At 48.5% G+C, this 18,031-nt stretch overlaps 1 protein-coding gene across 1 annotated transcript; it reads left to right on the top strand.

The window, feature by feature from the left end:
* On the top strand, nt 1-10,918 carry CLEC4F (C-type lectin domain family 4 member F). The gene is made up of 7 exons (XM_070428460.1): nt 1-67; nt 827-943; nt 1,162-1,257; nt 2,736-3,851; nt 8,049-8,200; nt 9,186-9,304; nt 10,489-10,918. The coding sequence occupies exons 1-7, from the start codon at nt 7-9 to the stop codon at nt 10,637-10,639; spliced, it is 1,812 nt and encodes a 603-aa protein (XP_070284561.1). The 5' UTR covers nt 1-6; the 3' UTR covers nt 10,640-10,918.
* Nucleotides 10,919-18,031: the final 7,113 nt, after the last annotated feature.

Here is an 18,031-nt window from a genome sequence, read left to right as displayed (position 1 = left end):
GCAGAGATGAATTATGACAAGGTCCGCTTCTGCAGAGACAACCAGTCTGTCTCCCTGCACCCTCACGGTGAGGACACTGGGGGCTCAGCCGCCCTCAATCAGGCACTGGCTTGCTTGAACCCCATCCCTCCGCCATTTTCTCAGCACCCTCTTGGCAGCCCAGAGCTCCCTATGCTCATCGCTATGTCAGCCTCCAGAACAAACAGGCAAGGGTCGGGAGAGGACAGAGAGGCAGGGTACCCTCCAGTCTCTGCACGAAATCCCCCAGACCTTTATTTAAGGATGGCAACCTGGCAAGAGAGAGCATGGACTTCGAATTCAGAGGGACCTGGTTTGGAATCCCATCTCTGTACCCCATGAGGTTCAGGGGATCAGCTCCCAGACTCCCCGGCACAGCCCTTCTTAGGACACGAACAGGGGGCCTTCTGACCCAGGCAGAGGGAGTTTGCAGGACCGATCCATGTCAGTTTGTGGAGGAGGCAGCAGCCCCAAAGACCTGTGAGTCTTGCTCTGGTCAGGATTCATGGGCCAGACTGGGCCTGGGACTCCGAGGTCAGGATTCTCGCTCTCTCCCTCCCCTCCTGCCTCCCTCCATCCTTCCCTCTTGTCTCATTCAAATCACTCTTCTGTTGCCCTCCTTGTCCAGGCCGGGTTCTGTGCCCTGTACACCTTCTCCAGCCTTTGTGTTGCTACCAGGCTTCATGCCCCTTCTCCGTGATCAGTGCAGGTGTTCTCATCCACAGCAGACAGGCCGGGAGACTGAGCCCGAGGGGCTAACTCTGCCCAGCCCGCACTCTCCTCCTGGACTCTGGTGTCTCCCCCACAGGCCTGGACTCCTCGGCAGTGGCTCCAGCGGCCCCCAAGATGTCAAGGCTTGTTCTGGCCAGCCTGGTATTTATGGTCATGATCATTGCCACCTCTCTGACTGTTCTCTTTGTTGTGGGTAAGCTCCTAGGTAATCTGAACCCCACAGGCTCTCTCTTTCCTGGAAAGAGGCCACTGACAAAAGGGAGCCTCCCAAGAGCAGAGGCCCAAGAGCAGAAGCTCCGAGGGGTACTGGGTGACACCTCCCCCCTTCTGGAACCTGACTAGGGGAGGGGGCAGCCCATTCTCAGACTCAATGCTGAGGGATTGTGCTGACCCAGGAATGGGGTGTCTCAGTTCTACAGAAACCAAGACCTGCCCCGGAGGCCTATGCCTACTCCCGAGAGTTTCTGGGAGACAACAGCACCTGGCAGTTACCTGTGGAACCCGACAGTGAGTAGCCACAGTGGAGCGGATGGGTGGGAGGGAGCTGGGGCATCCGGGTGCCCAGACCCTAGGATGGGCCTCTCCCCTAACACTCCCTGCCCTTGAATGAGTGCCACTATCCTCACAGAAAGGCGTGATTTCTTTTTTAGAGAACAGCTTTATTGAGGTATAATTGACACATAATTAGATACCCATATTTAAAATGTACACTCTAAGAACTTTTGACATATGTATATGCCCATGAAACCATCACCACAATCAAGACAATGAACATATTCATCATCCTCCTCCCAAATTTACTTGTGCCCTTTGCCATCATTCCCTCTCTCCTCCTCCCTTCATCCCCAGGCGACCACCGATCTACTTGCTGTAATGTAGATCACTTGGCATTTTCCAGAGTTTTACATAAAAGGGATCATATCATGTGTACTCTTTATTTGAGTAGTCTTTATCAGTCATATGGTTTGCAAATATTTTCTCTCAGTCCATGGCTTATCTTTTCATTCTCTTAACAAGATTTAAATTTTGATTATGTATACTAGTAATTTATAGATTTCTTTCTTTTATGGGTTGTGCTTTTGGTCTCATATCTGAGAAATCTTTGCCTTTGCCAACGTCACAAAGACATTCTTGATGTTTCCTTCTGGAAATGTTATAGTTTTGGGTTTTACATTTAGGCCTAGGATTAATTTTGAGTTAAATTTTGTATACGAGATTCCTGTTTTTGGCATATGGATATACAATTGTTTCAGTATCATTTGTTGAAACAATTATGCTTTCTCCATGAATTGCCTTTGTATCTTCATTGAAATCAATTGTTCGTACATGTATGGGTGTATTTCTGGATTTTCTATTCTGTTCCGTTGATCTATTAGAGGCCCCATGCACGGCATTCGTGCATTGTGTGTGTGTGTGTGGGGGGGCATCCCTCAGCCCAGCCTGCACCCTTTCGCAGTCTGGGACCCCTCGGGGGACATCCTTAGCGCTGTTGCAGAGACAGGAGAGGCTCCCGCCACCGCCCCTGTGCTTGCCAGCCGCCCAGCTTCTGGCTAAATGGCTCCCCCCCCGGGAGTGCACTGACCCAGGCAACTCCTGTGTTGAGCATCTGCCCCTTGGTGGTCAGTGCACGTCATAGCGACCGGTCGTTCCACTGTTAGGTCTATTTGCATATTACACTTTTATTATGTAGGATTTGTCTATTAAAATGACTCTTGATGGCAGCTAGTTTACAGTAGGCAAGTATTTTAATCTTTCTGCACCACAGTTCACTTGGGATAGACCTTTATTTTATTTTTGGGCTCACATTCTCAGGTGGCCCGTCCCCAGGGTCTCGGTGGCTGCAGGGAGCAGCAGGTTGCTTGAGGAGCACTCAGGGCTGTGTCGCAGACATTCCCCTTGGAAAATTCAAGAACACTCTGCTTGGCTCATATAATTAATGTTTTCCTATGTAATGGGCCCCTTTGGCTGCCTTCTCCTCCCTCCAGATCCCTACCGCTTTGGGGTGGCAGAGTTACAAGAGACCCTCCAGATGTTTAAAGACCACGTGGAGAACTCCAGCACCTGGACCATGGAGATCCAGATGTTGATGTGCAGAGTGGACAATGTCAGTTCTCAGATCCAGATGCTCGGTGGTCATCTGAAAAATGCCAGTGCTGACATCCAGATGGTAAAAGGCGTTCAAAAAGATGCCAGTACCTTGAGTTTCCAGGCCCAGATGTTAAAAAGTTCCTTGGACAGGGCCAGTGCTGAGATCCGGAGACAAAAGGGAGATCTGGAAAAGGCAAATGCTTTAAATTCCCAGGCCCAGAGTTTCTTAAAAACCAGTTTAGAAAACACCAGCTTTGAGCTCAACATATTAAGCAGAGGCTTAGAAAACACCAACTCTGAAATTCAGGCGTTGAAGGCAGGGTTGGAAATGGCAAATGCCCAGGCCCAATTGGCAAACAATAGTTTAAAGAATGCTAATGCTCAGATCCTTGTTTTAAGAGGCAATCTGGACAGTGTCAATCATTTAAGGGACCAGAATCAGGTTTTAAGTGATAGTTTGAAAAGAACCAATGCTGAGATTCAGAAGCTAAAGGGAAGCCTGCAAAACGCAAGAGATTTAAACTCCCAGACCCAGACCCTTATAAAAAGCAGTTTAGACAACACCACTGCTGAGATCCAGTCATTAAGAGGTCGTTTGGAAAGGGCTGACAATGAGATTCACTTGTTAAAAAGAGATTTGGGAACTGCCACTACCCAGACCCAGATAGCAAACGGTCGCCTAGAGCAGACCAGTGCTCAGATCCAAGGATTGAAAACAGAGCTGGAAAACACCAATGCCTTACATTCCAATATTCAGGTGTTAAATGATCAGTTGGAAAATGCCAGCAGGGAGATGCAGATCCTAAAACAAGGAATGAAGGATGTCGCGGCCTTGAACTCCAAGACCCGGATGCTAGAGAGCAATCTGCAGGCGGCCAATGTCGAGGTTCAGAGGTTAAAAGGGGAGGTAGCGAGCACTAAAGAACTAACTGCGAAAGTCCAGGAGCAGCAGCGTAGCCTGGAGACCCTCCGTGCAGCCTTTGCTTCGCAGGAGCAGCTACAGAAATCCCAAAGTAAGTGGGAGGGAGGGATTGGCCTGGGGAAGGTACGGTCTCTTGGGAGGGTGGTCTCCGGTCCCTTTGGCCTTTTGCTTACTTCACCAGGCATCCCTCCGGGAAGAAGTGTGGGTGCAATAAAGGGGCCAAATCCAACCAAATAGGCTCGATGTGCCTAGGCTGTGGTGGAGGTGGCATAGGCAGCAGAGTCCCTGCTTTCAAGTTGCTTATCATCTGGCCAGACTGATACTTGGTGGTGGGGGGGCGGGGGGCGGCACAGGACCTATGTATGGTGACGGTGCGTGGAAAGACAGTGGGTGCTAGTGGGGCCAGGTAGCTTTATCTGACATCCTGCTATCACTAACTCTGATCAAGTTGCTTACCTTCAATTTTCTCACCTGCAAAGTGAGGACAATAATATTCGCCTCACAGTGAGGATTAAATGAGTTTACACATGTAAAGCATTTAACACAGTATCCAGCATTCATACATTCATCTGACAAACATTTTTTGAGGCCCTATTATGCATCAGGGGCATAAGGATGAATAAGGTGCGATGCCGGCCCTTGAAGCTCACAGGCTGGTAGAGCAGCCTTGCGTGAAAGGCATGCGGAGAGGCAGAGAGGCGGAGAGGCGTCATGAGTGTTATGTGAGAGTAGGTCTAGGGCAGTGATGGCGAACCTTTTGAGCTCGGCGTGTCAGCATTTTGAAAAACCCTATCTTAACTCTGGTGCCGTGTCACATATAGAAATTTTTTGATATTTGCAACCATGGTAAAACAAAGATTTATATTTTTGATATTTATTTTATATATTTAAATGCCATTTAACAAAGAAAAATCAACTAAAAAAATGAGTTTGAGTGTCACCTCTGACGCGCGTGTCATAGGTTCACCATCACTGGTCTAGGAACTGGGGGTGAGCGGGAGGAAAAGAAGGGAAAGAAATCTTCTGGGGGCCGATGTCCTCTGGTGTAGAGAAGGGATCTTCCAAGGGGCAGGGGGAGGAAATCTTTCAGAGGAGAAAAGATCCAAAGATGTTTTGTGGAGAAGATGGCCCTGGAACTGAGTCCTAGTAGGTGAAAGCTAGTAGGTGTTTGACAAACAAATAGGGTAAGAAAGTAGCAGGTTCACAGGCAAGGACATGTGAAACCATGAGGTTCAGGAAGCTTCAAGCAGCTTGTCTGACTGGACTGCGGCCAAGAGGGCAGTTGAAGAGGTGCAGGCTGAAAGGACCGTAGGTTGGGGCAGAATGGTGCTATCAAACTGTTTTAAATGCAACCACAGCATGAAATTCATTTTACCTTGTGACCCAGTATAATGATGTGTCACACACACACACACACACACTTCGCAAAAAAAACTTTTACCATATGAATGCACCATGATATTTCATAATTTATTCTTAAAAAACAAGAAACACCTTGACACAACCCACTAATGCAGTGGTTCTCAACCTTGGCCGCACATTAGAATCACCTGGGAATCTTTTTAAAATCCTGATTTCTGGGCCTCATCCTCCGGAAATTCTGTTTCTTTGTTACTAATGTTGTGGCCACACCCCATCACAAAGAAACAGAATTTCCGGAGGATGAGGCCCAGAAATCAGGATTTTAAAAAGATTTCCAGGTGATTCTAATATGCAGCCAAGGTTGCGAACCACTGTACTAATGGGTTGATAATCGTAGTTTGAAAAACACTGTGCTAGGAAGGTAGGCACACCTGGAGAGAGACTGGCTAGATGTGGAAGGCCTCTTAGCTTGGCTTTCATCCTTCAGGAAATGAGTATCTACCGAAGGGCTTCAAGGAGGCTGACTAGGTAGGTGTCCTGCTGAGATTGGGGATAAAACAGAAGAGCAGCAAGGTTTGGACATGCTGAGTCAGAAATGCTGGAGGGATATTCATGGGACATCACCTGCAGGCTACCTGGAGCGTAGGAGAGAGGTCCTGGCTGCAGACATAGATGTGGGAGCCCTGGGTATGTTGGTTCTGATTGTGGCAATGGGAGTGAAGGTGGGGAGTTTGCATGAGATAAAATGCTTTATGAGAAGAAGACTGAGAGTGGAAACAGAAAACCAGCCTTCAGGTGCCCGAGGGAAAGAGATGTTTTTGGGTTTTTTGGAATATATTTTTATTGATTTTAGAGAGAGGAAGGGAGAGGGAGAGAGAGATGGAAACATTAATGATGAGAGAGAGTCATTGATTGGCTGTCTCCTGCACACCCCCTACTGGGGATCGAGCCTGCAACCCAGGCATGTGCCCTTGACTGGAATAGAACCCGGGACCCTTCAGTTCACAGGCCAATGCTCTATCCATTGAGCCAAACTGGATAGGGCAAGAGACGTTTTTGAAGGAGTCTGGGGAAGGCAGTCTTAGAGGCAGGAGGAGAACCAGGAGCGGGTTAGGGAACCAAGGAAGGACACATTTTCAAGAAGAGAGTGGTTAGTCCTGGCAAATACCCTAGAGAGGTCAGGTAAAAATACCAAGGAACATACATGGACTCTGGCCAGTTAGTAAGTCAATGCAATGAAGTTTCAGTGGAGAGTTGTGTGTGGCCTGGAGGCCAGACCATGGTCAGTGGGTGTGAGTGAAAGATAAGGTGCAGAAGTCATTCAAGAAGCTTGCCTGAAAAGGACAGAGATGAGGCTAAGGTGCGGGGAATGGCAGGCTAGAGGGAGGGGTTAAAAAACCATGTAGCATCGATATTTACATAATAAAACCTAGATATTAATTATAGGCAACGTGGCAAATGTTCAAAAAGAGAAAGAGGAGAAAATAACCACTTGCATTTCCGTGAAAATGTTTATATTTTCTATATGATCCCACTGCTAACATTTTGGTGGACTTGCTTGCGAGGGTTTTTCTAGATTAAGATAGGCTTGATGTGATGTGAGAGAAAGGAACCAGTGACCTTCGGGGCTTCCCATTGCTCACAGGGGGAAAATCCCAAACTCCTCCACAAAGGATGAACGATTCAGGGCTGGTGAACCTGCTCAACTTTGTCTCCTACCCTTATGTACTGATCACACTGATGATTGAACAGACCAGACCATGCCATGCTGTTTCACACCTTCGTGGTTTTTTGTCAACTCTTCCCCGTGCCAGGAATGCTCTCCTTGGCCCTGAACACCTGGAAGACTGTTCCTCAAGTGAGCTCCCACCTAGGGTGTCCTCCCTGTGTCCCACATCCAGCGCAGGTGAAGCAGACCATACCCTCTTTCCTGCCTCTATTGTAACATGAACATGGTTTTCAATCAATGCGTCTCCAACACCGGTCTGATTTTCTAGACTGTACCTTCCTTGAGGGCATGAATAATGTCTTATTGATCTTTGTATTAAAGTGCCTAGTTCATAGATGTTAAGGAACGTTGAACAATGAATTTTTTTTCTATCTTTAAAAAATATATTTTTATTGATTTCAGTGAGGAAGGAAGAGGGAGAGATAGAAACATCAATGACGAGAAAGAATCATTGATTGGTTGCCTCCTGCATGCCCCACACTGGGGATCGGGCCCACGACCCAGGCATGTGCCCTGACCAGGAATTGAACTGTGACCTCCTGGTTCATAGATTGACGCTCAACCACTGAGCCATGCTGGCCGGGCATGAATGTTGAATAGAAGAATAAATGGATGACTAAGGGAGTCTGTGTGGCGCCATTTCGAAGAGTTGTAGGTGCAGATGATGTTAAGGAGCAGAGTGCATGGCAGGGAGGGACAAAAGAGATGAGAGAATCAGAGTTTGTGCTCAGGGAGGAGCTAATTGAAAATTGTGAAGTCAGGCAGACCAGGTGATGACAAGATCCCAGGTATGGCCCTGGGTGTGGGCAGCTGAAGTGGATGGAGATAAAGTCAAGGAAAGGAGTGATGCCATGGGGTGGCTGTGAAATCTCCCCGTAGGGAGATGGCAGGGAATTGAGGTGCAGAGGACTGTCAGGTGATAGCAATGAGTTGGGAAACAGGATAGTAGAACCAGAGAGCAGGAGTCCACAAAGCTGCCTGAGGATCCCTGGAGTGATGGAGTGAGGTGTTCCTGGCTGCACCTCCCTTGCATAGTGGGTAGTAGGCTAGGGGTGCAGCCTCCTGGGCCTTGCAAGGCAACAAGCATTGCATGGTCTTGTGACACTCAGTGGTCAGTCCCTGCAGAGGTCAGGAAGCCAGCTCTCGGATATCCACAGCCAGCCCCTGGTTCTCTCTCGTCCCCAACCTTTGCTCCAGATGAACTTCTCCAGTCGATCCTGCAAGGCTGGAAGGTCTACAACAGGAACATGTATTACTTTTCTCACGTCAAGAAGTCTTGGCAGGAGGCTGAGAAGTCCTGTGTGTCCCAGGGAGCCCACTTGGCCTCGGTGACCTCTGCAGAGGAGCAGGTCAGAGCTTTGGGTTTGGGATGGTGCTGCTGGGGTGGATATGGGATAAGGGCCATTGATACTTTGGCTTTGCCCCTCTCAGAACAGTTGTGGCAGAAACTTTCATGTCACCTCATCAGTCAGGGAGCAAATATTTATTGAATTCCAGTGAGCATCTAGCACTGGAGGTAGAAGCACTGACAGCAAACCCCAAAGTCCTCAATGAATGAGGGCCACACCCAGAGGCCCACAGATGTCAGCAGGGAGGAAAGGGAGGTGGCACCAGGTGACTGCCCTTGAAGTGTTGGAAACATTCTTCCCTCCATCCCCTCGTTTAGCCCCTCAGCCTCCTCTCTGGTTGTCAATCTTGATTTTAATATCAGTTAATCCAATGGCTATGGAGGGTCCATGAACAGGAGACCCAGGCTTCTGGGCAAGGCCAGATGCACAAAAGGAGTTTGAGGACCACCAAAGGCATTATAGCTCTGGGGGGCTCACTTGCCAAAGGTACTTGTCAGCACTGACTAGGGTTATTGACAAAGTAGGTTTGGCGTAATTCATTTTATAGCACCGCCCATCCCTGTGTCATCCTGAGACTGCTCTTGTATGTCTGTCAAAGGACATGCTATTTTGTAAAACAAAACTTCTTAATAAACCATGGCCAGGTCTCCAGGTCTCTCTCTCTCTCTCTCCCTTCCTCTTTCTCCCCCCCCCCCCCCCCGCCTCTCCCCTCCCCTCTCCGCCCCTCTCAGCCATGTCTCTTTGTCTCAGTAAAGCCACACTCCTCATTAAGTCAACACGGGAGAAGCTGAACTTCCCTTGAGGGAACCTGGCTGCTGCCCTAGGTCCTGGACAAACCATGGGAGGCGCAGGGAGGGACCCGGCTCCTTCAGAGGAGTGGGCTGCATGCCCTGGGCCCAGGAGGCAGTGCCCTGGACTCCTCTTCTGCATGCTGGGGGAACCAGCTCCTCACTCGGGGTCAAGCAGCACTGCCTTTTCTTTACAGGCATATCTGACGGAGTTCACACGGTCCTCTTACTACTGGATTGGCCTCACCGACAGTGGCACGGAGGGCTCTTGGCGCTGGATTGATGGGACACCATTCAATTATGCTAGGAGCAGAGTGTGAGTCCAGTCACTGTCTGGTGTTGTCCCAGGTACTGTCTTGGGCAGGCCTGCTTAGTGATTCCCTGTCCTGTGTGTGTATACCTGCCCACTGAGTGCTACTGGTATATGTGTGATATGTGTATGATATGTGTTTGATGTGTGTATGGTATATGTGATGTGTATATGCAGTGTGTGTGATTATGATGTGTGTGTACAGTGTGTGTGTATTTTCATGTGTGATGTATGGGTGATATGTTTGTGCATGTGTGATGTGCATGATGTGTGTGATGTGTATGGCGTGTGTGTGTACACATGGGCATATTTGCGATCTTTGCTTGAACCCCTCCTCATGGTCTTGGGGTTGGCAGGCAGCCCATAAGAAGACCTTCCTGTTTATTTGTTTGTTTTGCTTGTCTACACTCTACATAGGCCTGGTCCCCCATCACAAGGTATCTGAATGTGAAATCTGGGGAGGGGGCTCATAGCTTCAGATACCCTTTCTCTCCCTTGATCCTCAGTTGTGGAGAGCCAGCATGACCATGGCATACTCAGCCCCAGGGCGCCCTATGTGCCACGCCAGCTCAGCCAAGTTCAGTGAGCCTGAGAGGGGGCGGTGAAGGATGGAGAAAAGACAGACAAGAGAAGATAGCTGGGTCTGGGTGGGACGCTCTCCTCTCTGATGGAGAGCCTCTCTGATGGAGAGCTAGCAACAGCGCCACGGACTACAAGCCGTGTCTTTATTTTATAGCCAGATTCCACGAGGCAAAGTAAGGGTGTGGTCAAGATGTTTACAACATTCTCATGGGTTTCGATCCTACTCAGTTACATGCACCTGAACTCTATGAAGCCCACATCACTCAGACACATGGGGCCACGTGTTCGGACCATAGGTTCAAGCTTACAACTATAGCTGTTGGCTATAATTGTGCTGGGAGGGCCCTGCCCCCCAAGCTGGGACTTGCACGTGGCAATGAGAGGACTGTGCCCTCTCATTAGTTGGAGGTTTGAAACTGTCCAAACATTGTAACCGCTCTCCACACTCAGTAACCAAGGACAACCTCAGCAGAGCACCCTGATGGTGAGTCTGTTCCCATCTTGGGGCCACCAGGAAAATAGGGACCCATGTCACTTCAGCTCCTTATGCCACAGAAGAGGCGGGTGGGGGGGGGGGGGCTTCTTTCATCTAGCCTTCTTCTTTCCAGGTTTTGGAACGACAATCAGCCAGACAACTGGCAGCACGGGAATGGGCAGGATGAAGATTGTGTTCATGTTCAGCAGAAGTGGAATGACAACAACTGTAATGCCCTCTATCAGTGGATCTGCAAGAAGCCCCTCAGCCAGGGTGTGGCCTGAAGTAAGCCAGGGCTGAGGGCTCACTGCCCCTGCCAGCTCCAGACCCTTCCCACAATGATGTCCTGTTGAGCCTCTGAACCCAACTTGTTCTCTGGGGCCTTCCATTTGGCCTTTTGTGTTTCCTGCCCTGTCCTTTTATTTAACCCTTCAAACATGCTTACCTCGTAGGACCCTATGGGATGAACAGCTTCTCAAGGCAAATGCCTTGCTGTGCTTCTGTATCCGCCTCAGCAACCAGCGCAGGCCTGTCAGACAGCAGGTCTTCAATAAACACTTGTGGATGAGCAGAAGCTTTGTACTTGTCTCTGCGACAGCCGCCACACCCTCTTCTCCTGGGATTGGTTCTCCTTCCTCGGTGTCCCTTCTCCTGAAACAAGTCATGGCCACCCCATTGTCCCCTGCATTTCCTTTGTAGCAGATGGGCTGGGGCTGGATCTTTCCAGGCCTTTAAACCACTGCAAAACCTTCTTTCTCTCCGGTGGCTGGTCTCGTCTTGTCTTCAGACTGTTACACTCTCTGGCTTTGGCCTCGTCTTGTGACCCCATCTCCCCTTCCTGGGACTCAGCTTTCTGCCAGCTCAGTTCAGAATAAGAATTTCTGAGCAGTTCTTTGCCCCGCCTTATGGTGTCCCCTCACCCTATGCATGCAGAGGGAACCTTAACATTGCTGGAGTGCTTTCACTGCACAGCTCCCTCCCCTTTGTACTCCTTTCCAGATTCAAGCACTCTCTGTCTCCCCAAACTCCCATTTTCTTCTCTCCAGCTTAGTGAGACTGTCATGACCCTGTGGAGGCCCCTTCCCTGCACTGTGGTCTGAAAGGAGTGTCAAGGAAGAACCCTGGGGTGTTGTGGATTCATCTGGTCTGCTTCCCCATCCAGAAGCTTGAATCACAGTTTTGCTCTGTTGTCCAATGTCTGAAAATAATTGTTTCGTGTATTTTGTCCAGTTTTCTAGTTGCTTACAGCAAAGGGCTGGTCCAGTTACTCCTTTGATCAGAAATGGAAATATATTTATCTTCTATGATATCTTTGGTTGAATCAGACTTTAATCTGTGTGCATTCATATTTTTTTTTTTGGCTTTTTCTTACATGGCTTCTTAGCTTTTTATTAATCTTAGAGACCCCTCCTCTATCCCAGGATTGAAATAACATTTTGCTGTATTTCTTCTACTACTTTCATATAGCTTTATTTTTTACATTTATATTACTAAGCCATCTGGAATTTTCTCAAATATCATTAAATGATAACATACTCTTTTTCACTCACTTGAAAAGCCAACTTTTTCAATACGAAATTCACAAGTTCGTTTCTGGACTCTTGATTGCATTCCAATGAATTCCCTTTTCCTTTACAAGAAACACATTGTTTTAATTATTGTAGTTTTATAATATGTTTGGTTATCTAGCAGGGCAAGTCTCCTTTAAGTTTTCCAAAAGTTTTTAGATCTTCATGGGACAAGCTTGGTGATTGGTGGGTTCTACTGAAGGGCATGAAGTGGCTAGCTCCATCTGTCATCAGAGTATCCCTGCATTTCTGATTGCAGTTCCTCCAAGTGAGTCAGGACAGTAAGAAGCTAGGGAGATTCCTTGACAAGTGGAATAAGGGAAACTGAGACAATATAATTAAACAAGGCCAAAAATCTGAGCAATTTACATCCAGCTAATGAATCACACGGTTTTCACAATGTGTGTGATGAATCAACACATTGAAGGACACACCTGAAAAGTTAATGACTATTTGTTAAGAACCTCCTCTGAGACCTCCCCTAGGATTCTGGCCAAAGAAAGATAAGAAGCCTCAAGACAAAGGATCCATGACGCGCTCTCTCACAAGAGCACACCCACTCCTTGTATCTCTGCTGTTTGTCTCCTAAACTCCAAGGGGCCCCACAAGACTTGCAACCAGGGGAGCAGCGGTCAGTGGCAGCTTGCCCTGGGCTAATCCCCTAACCCAGTCTCTAAGGCCCCCTATTCTCTGACTTTTCCTCTCCTGCTGCTTCTTCTACCTTAAATCCTCCCTTTATTTCACTGTCCCTGGCTTTACAAAACATACTCTCAAAAGCCACCTGGACCAAGCTGTGAAATCTTTCCTACACAAAGTCAAGGACCCACACACTACTAGCAGGCCCTAGGCAGACCCACCCCAGGCCCAGACCCCATCCAGTAACACCAGGGTAACACACTCCTCAAAAAGAAATTCTTCAATATTTGGCCTGGGAAATAGAAGCTGAGCGGCTAGCAGTCTATGGGCCCAGAGAGAAAAGGGGGCCAGGCAGCTCCCTGTTTCATATATCGAGGCCCCTGAAGCTCCCTGCTTCAGTCTGGCTGTGCGGACCTCTCTGGATATAAACCACCCTTCTGCAATATAGGCAGTGGGGTGTTGCCTGGTTACTGAAGGTGGAGGAGGAGATGGGTAAGCCAGTTCTTCTGTTTTCAGTCTGCCCTGCACCCCTGCCTTCAGAGGTAACAGGTATTTCTGAGTTCTGAGTTCACCGAGTTGTCCTGATTTTTATTCGCTACCCCTATTCAGACACTACGACTGTGGTAGAGTTCCATTTTCTCAGTTTTGCTGAGTCAGCTACCACTCATCCATCCACTCCCAGCTTCCAAATGTCGTTGAAATGCCTTGTCTGCTATTGATTCTTCTCCCATTCTCTTTGTCATCCTGTGTTTTTCTTGTTTTTATTTCTTCACTGTCATTATAGTAGATTTTTGGGGAAAAACAGACATGAATGTGTGTATTTTTATTTTTAGGATTTTCCTGTCTTATACTAAATAAAATAGCAGCCAGTGTTAAATAATATGTCCTGCTTTTTTGGAATTTACTGTGATTTTCTTTTGGTCTTGTATGGGCTCGCTTTTTATAAATGTTCCATGGGCATATTTATTACATTAGGCTTGTGATTGTTATTATTTAGATGTTCTACGTATATCCTTCATTTATAATTTGTCTGCCCAACCTATCAATTTCTCTAAGAGGATTAAAAAAAATACAACTCTTGCATGTTTAACATTAATCTATGTGTATCATTTTATCACAGTCTTGTATTTATAAAGCTTTAGATTTATGTATTTCAGAGTTCCTTTTTAAAAAAATATATTTTATTGATTTTTTACAGAGAGGAAGGGAGAGAGACAGAGAGCTAGAAACATCGATGAGAGAGAAACATCAACAAGCTGCCTCGTGCACACTCCCCACTGGGGATGTGCCCGCAACCCAGGTACATGCCCCTGACCAGAATCCAACTGGGGACCCCTCAGTCCGCAGGCCGACTCTCTATCCATTGAGCCAAACCGGTTTTGGCAGAGTTCCTTTTTTTATGTCTAAGGATTCATAACCTCTAAAATCTACTTGAAGAATTTTGCTTTTTATCAATATTCATTCAATCAAGGAATATTTTTGTGCCTTTACTATATACCGGGCACTCTTCTAGGATTTTGGGATTCAACATTGAAACAAACAGATAAAAGTCCCAGCCCTGTGTAGTTGCTATTCTAGCAGGAGGCAGGGAGACTCAGCCCCTCACAGCCACAGCAAGGAGTCCTGTGGAGCTTGAAGCCTGAGGGAGGTGACATTCTGGAGTAGCAGGCAGCTCTGCATCATCAATCCAGCCAACCACAGCCTGTGGTCCAAAGGTAACGGGACAGGGACCAATAAACATGAAGGATTCTCTCCTGCTCACTCCAGAGTCAATTCTCATGCCTGGGTTGGCCCTGTCTCTCTTCCCAGGGAGGTTCTGAAAGCTGCAATTCCCCCAAGAGGGAGTCGGAATGGCAGAGGAACCAAGTTGTCTGCAGACTGAGTGGAGCCATCTGAGGAGCCAGAGTGAAGTCCTCAGCTATCCTGGGGGAAGTGGCCAGCTCTCACCCTCCAGGGCCTGCCCCACCCTGTCTCTGCTGTGGAAACCCTGTACAGCTGCCCCTGGTGGTGACCATGGATTGTGTTGGTGGCAGTAGCAGGCAGTGACAGACAATTGTCACCACATGGGCTGTGCTGTTGGCACCTTGATGTCCACAGCCTCTTCTCCCAGAGCCATGGTTTCCAGTCTTTCTGGATACAAGAACCCAACCTGATGGAGGGTGGGCTCTCACACTGTGACTTAGGGGAGAGCCTGACTCTGGCAGAGGGGAAGAAAGCACAGACTTCTTTGCTGTCATGAAATGACCTCCCAGGCCTGCTTTTCTGGGGTCAAGGGACAACTTCTCCGTCCGGAGAGTGAACACATTCTGGAAGATGTCTCAGCATTTTGAGGATGAGGAAAGTCACTAGTTTAGAGGAAAATGTGCCCATGTTACAGTCAGCAACTCTGAGTGTCCTCTACTAACACTTGCTCCCATACACTGTACCCAGATTTAGGCCTGGGCTTTGGCCCAGTCCCCCCAGTGTGCCTGCACCATACTTGCCAGAAAGACCCTCTCCCTTGGTATTGTTCTCACTTAGAAGGGCCACTTATAAGTCACTCTAACTCTATCTGCTGCCAGCAATTCCTGCAGCTCAAAGCCAACCAATCCCACAGTCAGTGAAGGCCCCAGACCCCAGGAAAAATCACAGAGGAGTAAGGAGGCCTGGGTTGCTTGTGGGAAGGGGGTTTTAGGATAGAAAAGGGACCTGCCGGGCCTCAGAAGGCTTCCTCCTGCAGGACAAGGGTCTTCGCAGCACACATTCGCCTCTTAGCTCCCCCTATCTTCCCCAAAGCAGCCTGCACCCCACTGCTTCTTCGCTCTCCCCTAAGCCCTGCTTTTGTTGTAATCTTACCCTTCTTATATCTGACAAGCATTTCCCATTCCCACCTTGAAGAGGGACTCCAGGCCCTCTCTGAGGTGGCCCCAATGAGCCTTTCTTAATATCTCGCTACCAGGCCATGGGAATGGAGCCCTGTGCTTCAGCGTCCTCTCAACCAGCTCTGACTGTAGCTTTTGCACTGGTGCTCAGAACATCCCTCTGCATGAGTGCCTTAGGGTTTATCTATACAATAGCTGAATTTCTGGACGTTCTGTCTGGCTCATAAATCATCTCTGCTGCTGTAGCCATCACTTACAGGACAGTGGGAATTACATGAAGCAGGAGAGATTGGTGGTTAAAGACTCAAGTTCTGTGGCCAGACTGTCCGGGTCCAATCCCAGCTTTGCCCCTTTTTGCTGGGAAAACCAGTTACCTGACTTTTGTGTCTCAGTTGTTCTTCTGTGAAAACATTAGAGTACCTCCCCCTTGAGGCTGTTGTGTGGATTAAGAGAGTTCTTGTATACAAGCTTAGAGTGGGGCATGGCCCACGGATCCCTCTGTGCAACGTCAGCTGTTACTGTTATGCCAGTGGCCTAATCGACTCCTCACTACAACTCTGAGGAAGGTTCTAGTAAAATCTCCACTTTACAGGTGGCAAGATGAGGCCTAGAGTTTGAATGACTTGTCCAAGGGTCCTGTGATACAGCAGCTCTTCCACCTGACCTGCGACTAACCCTGGGGTCCTATTTAAGTCTCAGCTCTCCTGTGAGGCCCCACAGCCCGTGGGGCTGTAAGCTTCCACCTACCCCTGTGTGAAGGCCGCCAGGCATCTCTCTGCACCTGCTGAAGCTCCCTGGGGACAACGCCTGTGGGTCTGTTCCTCTTCTCTACTCTTGGCAAAGAAGCACTTCTGACCCACTGTTAACCCTGCCGGTGATGTGGCCAAGATGAACCCCAGCTCATGCCCAGTGTGGGTGGAGGAGGAAGAGCCTCAGGGGAAGTGAATGTGGGGTATGTTTCACAGACCCTGCTTCTCTCTTAAGGCTCTGCTTGCTAATGGACCAAGTCAACTGGAAGCGTGGGGGCGTGGGGGGGGGGGGTGCGCTGGGCCCACTGACTTAGGGAGGGAGGCCACTCAGGCCTTGAGGAGAAAGAACTACAGTGGAGGCAGCAAATCTGAATTCTAGGCTTGGCTGTGCCACTTACCAGCAGCATGACCTTGGCTCATCATTCAACTTCTCTGGCATCAATTTTCTCATCTGTACAATGGGAGTTAAGTCTGATTCCCAGGGATATCTATAATAATAAATGCATAATATGCTAATTAGACCGGACAGCCTTCCAGACATCCTTTCGGACGACCTTCTGGACGAAGCTGTGGCGGGCAGGGGCTAAGGTAGAGGCAGCCGCTGAGGCAGTAGGGGCCGAGCCCCTTGCACAAATTTCGTGCATCGGGCCTCTAATAGTGAGATAAAATAGTACATACTATGTGGTAAATAATGTGTAAAATCCAGAGGCCTGATGCATGAAATTCATGCAAGAGTAGGCCTTCCTTTCCCCAGCTGCTGGCACCAGCTTCCCTCTGGCACCTGGGACCCGGGCTTCCCTTGCAGCCCGGCTTCATCTGGAAGGTCATCCGGAAGGATCTCTGGCCTAATTAGCATATTATGTTTTTATTATTATAACAATACAAATTTATGTGATTATGAGTAACATTGCCAAGTTAATTTGGACAGGAATTCTGGGCAATGTAGACATGTCTCTTTGAAATTTTTGATCCCTTTAAAAATGTCTTTCTTTGTATTCTCTTACTTAAAGTTGCTTTTTAGCAGCTCTTTTGTGTCTTGACTGAGCAAAGGAGATTAAGAGAGTTGTGTCTGAGCCTCGGTTGGGGTGATGGGGGGCTGCTGAGTGCACCCAGGATGGCAGATGTAGGAGGGAGGGCTCCTCTCAGTGGAGCCTCAGGGCAACGAACAGGCAAAGATTGATGAGGTGAACATGCTGGGCATGAGATGGAGCAAGGAGCAATGTCTGTGTCTCAGGGTAGAAGATAAGATGGATGGGCTCTCTCAACCCCCATCCTCACTCCCCTATTCCAGGCTGCCTTTTCTCATTGCTCCATTTTCCAAGAACCCCTTGTACTCAGGCTTCTGGATGCCAATTAAGGTGATGTAATTAGAAACACTTGTGTGAGCTTCCTAGCGTGGAAGTGAGGCAGAGCACACCTCCCTGCCCTTTTGTCTATTTCCTGTTGGCAAGCCCGGAGGTGAGGACTGTCTCTGCACAGGGAAGGTGGCCCCTTCCCAGCTTTGGGGGGTTGAATGGCAGCTGCAGGAGCAATGGCTCCTTGCTCCCTGGTCTATAGGTTTGGTCGTGTGTGTTCTTGAACTCAGAGCTTCCCTGTTCCTTCAATCTTCCCAGAGCTCATGTAAGCACCTAAATCCCTGAACTAATTCCTTGGCCCCTACCTGGTACACCTAGAAGAGTTTCTGACCCTGCTCTGCACGTTGATTGTGGTGAATGGCCTGGGAGTTTGTTGCTTCAAGGTTTGATCCCTGCTGGGTACCAGCTCCATTTTTGGAGACGACAACCAGGAGCAATGATGGAGGAGCATGCCTTGGAAAGAATCTAAGTCCCTAAGTGACCATGAGGGGCAGAGATGCACTGCTG

The sequence above is a fragment of the Myotis yumanensis genome, unplaced genomic scaffold, assembly GCF_028538775.1.
Source record: "Myotis yumanensis isolate MYYU_CA2020_CCGP unplaced genomic scaffold, mMyoYum1.0.hap1 SCAF_11, whole genome shotgun sequence".
NCBI lineage: Eukaryota > Metazoa > Chordata > Mammalia > Chiroptera > Vespertilionidae > Myotis > Myotis yumanensis.
Note: the sequence above shows the minus strand (reverse complement) of the source record. Positions and strands in the feature narration are given on the sequence as shown.

Coding starts and splice junctions, on each gene's coding strand:
- CLEC4F (XM_070428460.1), top strand. CDS start 7: ATGAATTATGACAAGGTCCGCTTCTGCAGAGACAACCAGTCTGTCTCC. Junction 68..826: donor TGTCTCCCTGCACCCTCACG/GTGAGGACACTG, acceptor TCTCCCCCACAG/GCCTGGACTCCTCGGCAGTG. Junction 944..1,161: donor GACTGTTCTCTTTGTTGTGG/GTAAGCTCCTAG, acceptor GGGGTGTCTCAG/TTCTACAGAAACCAAGACCT.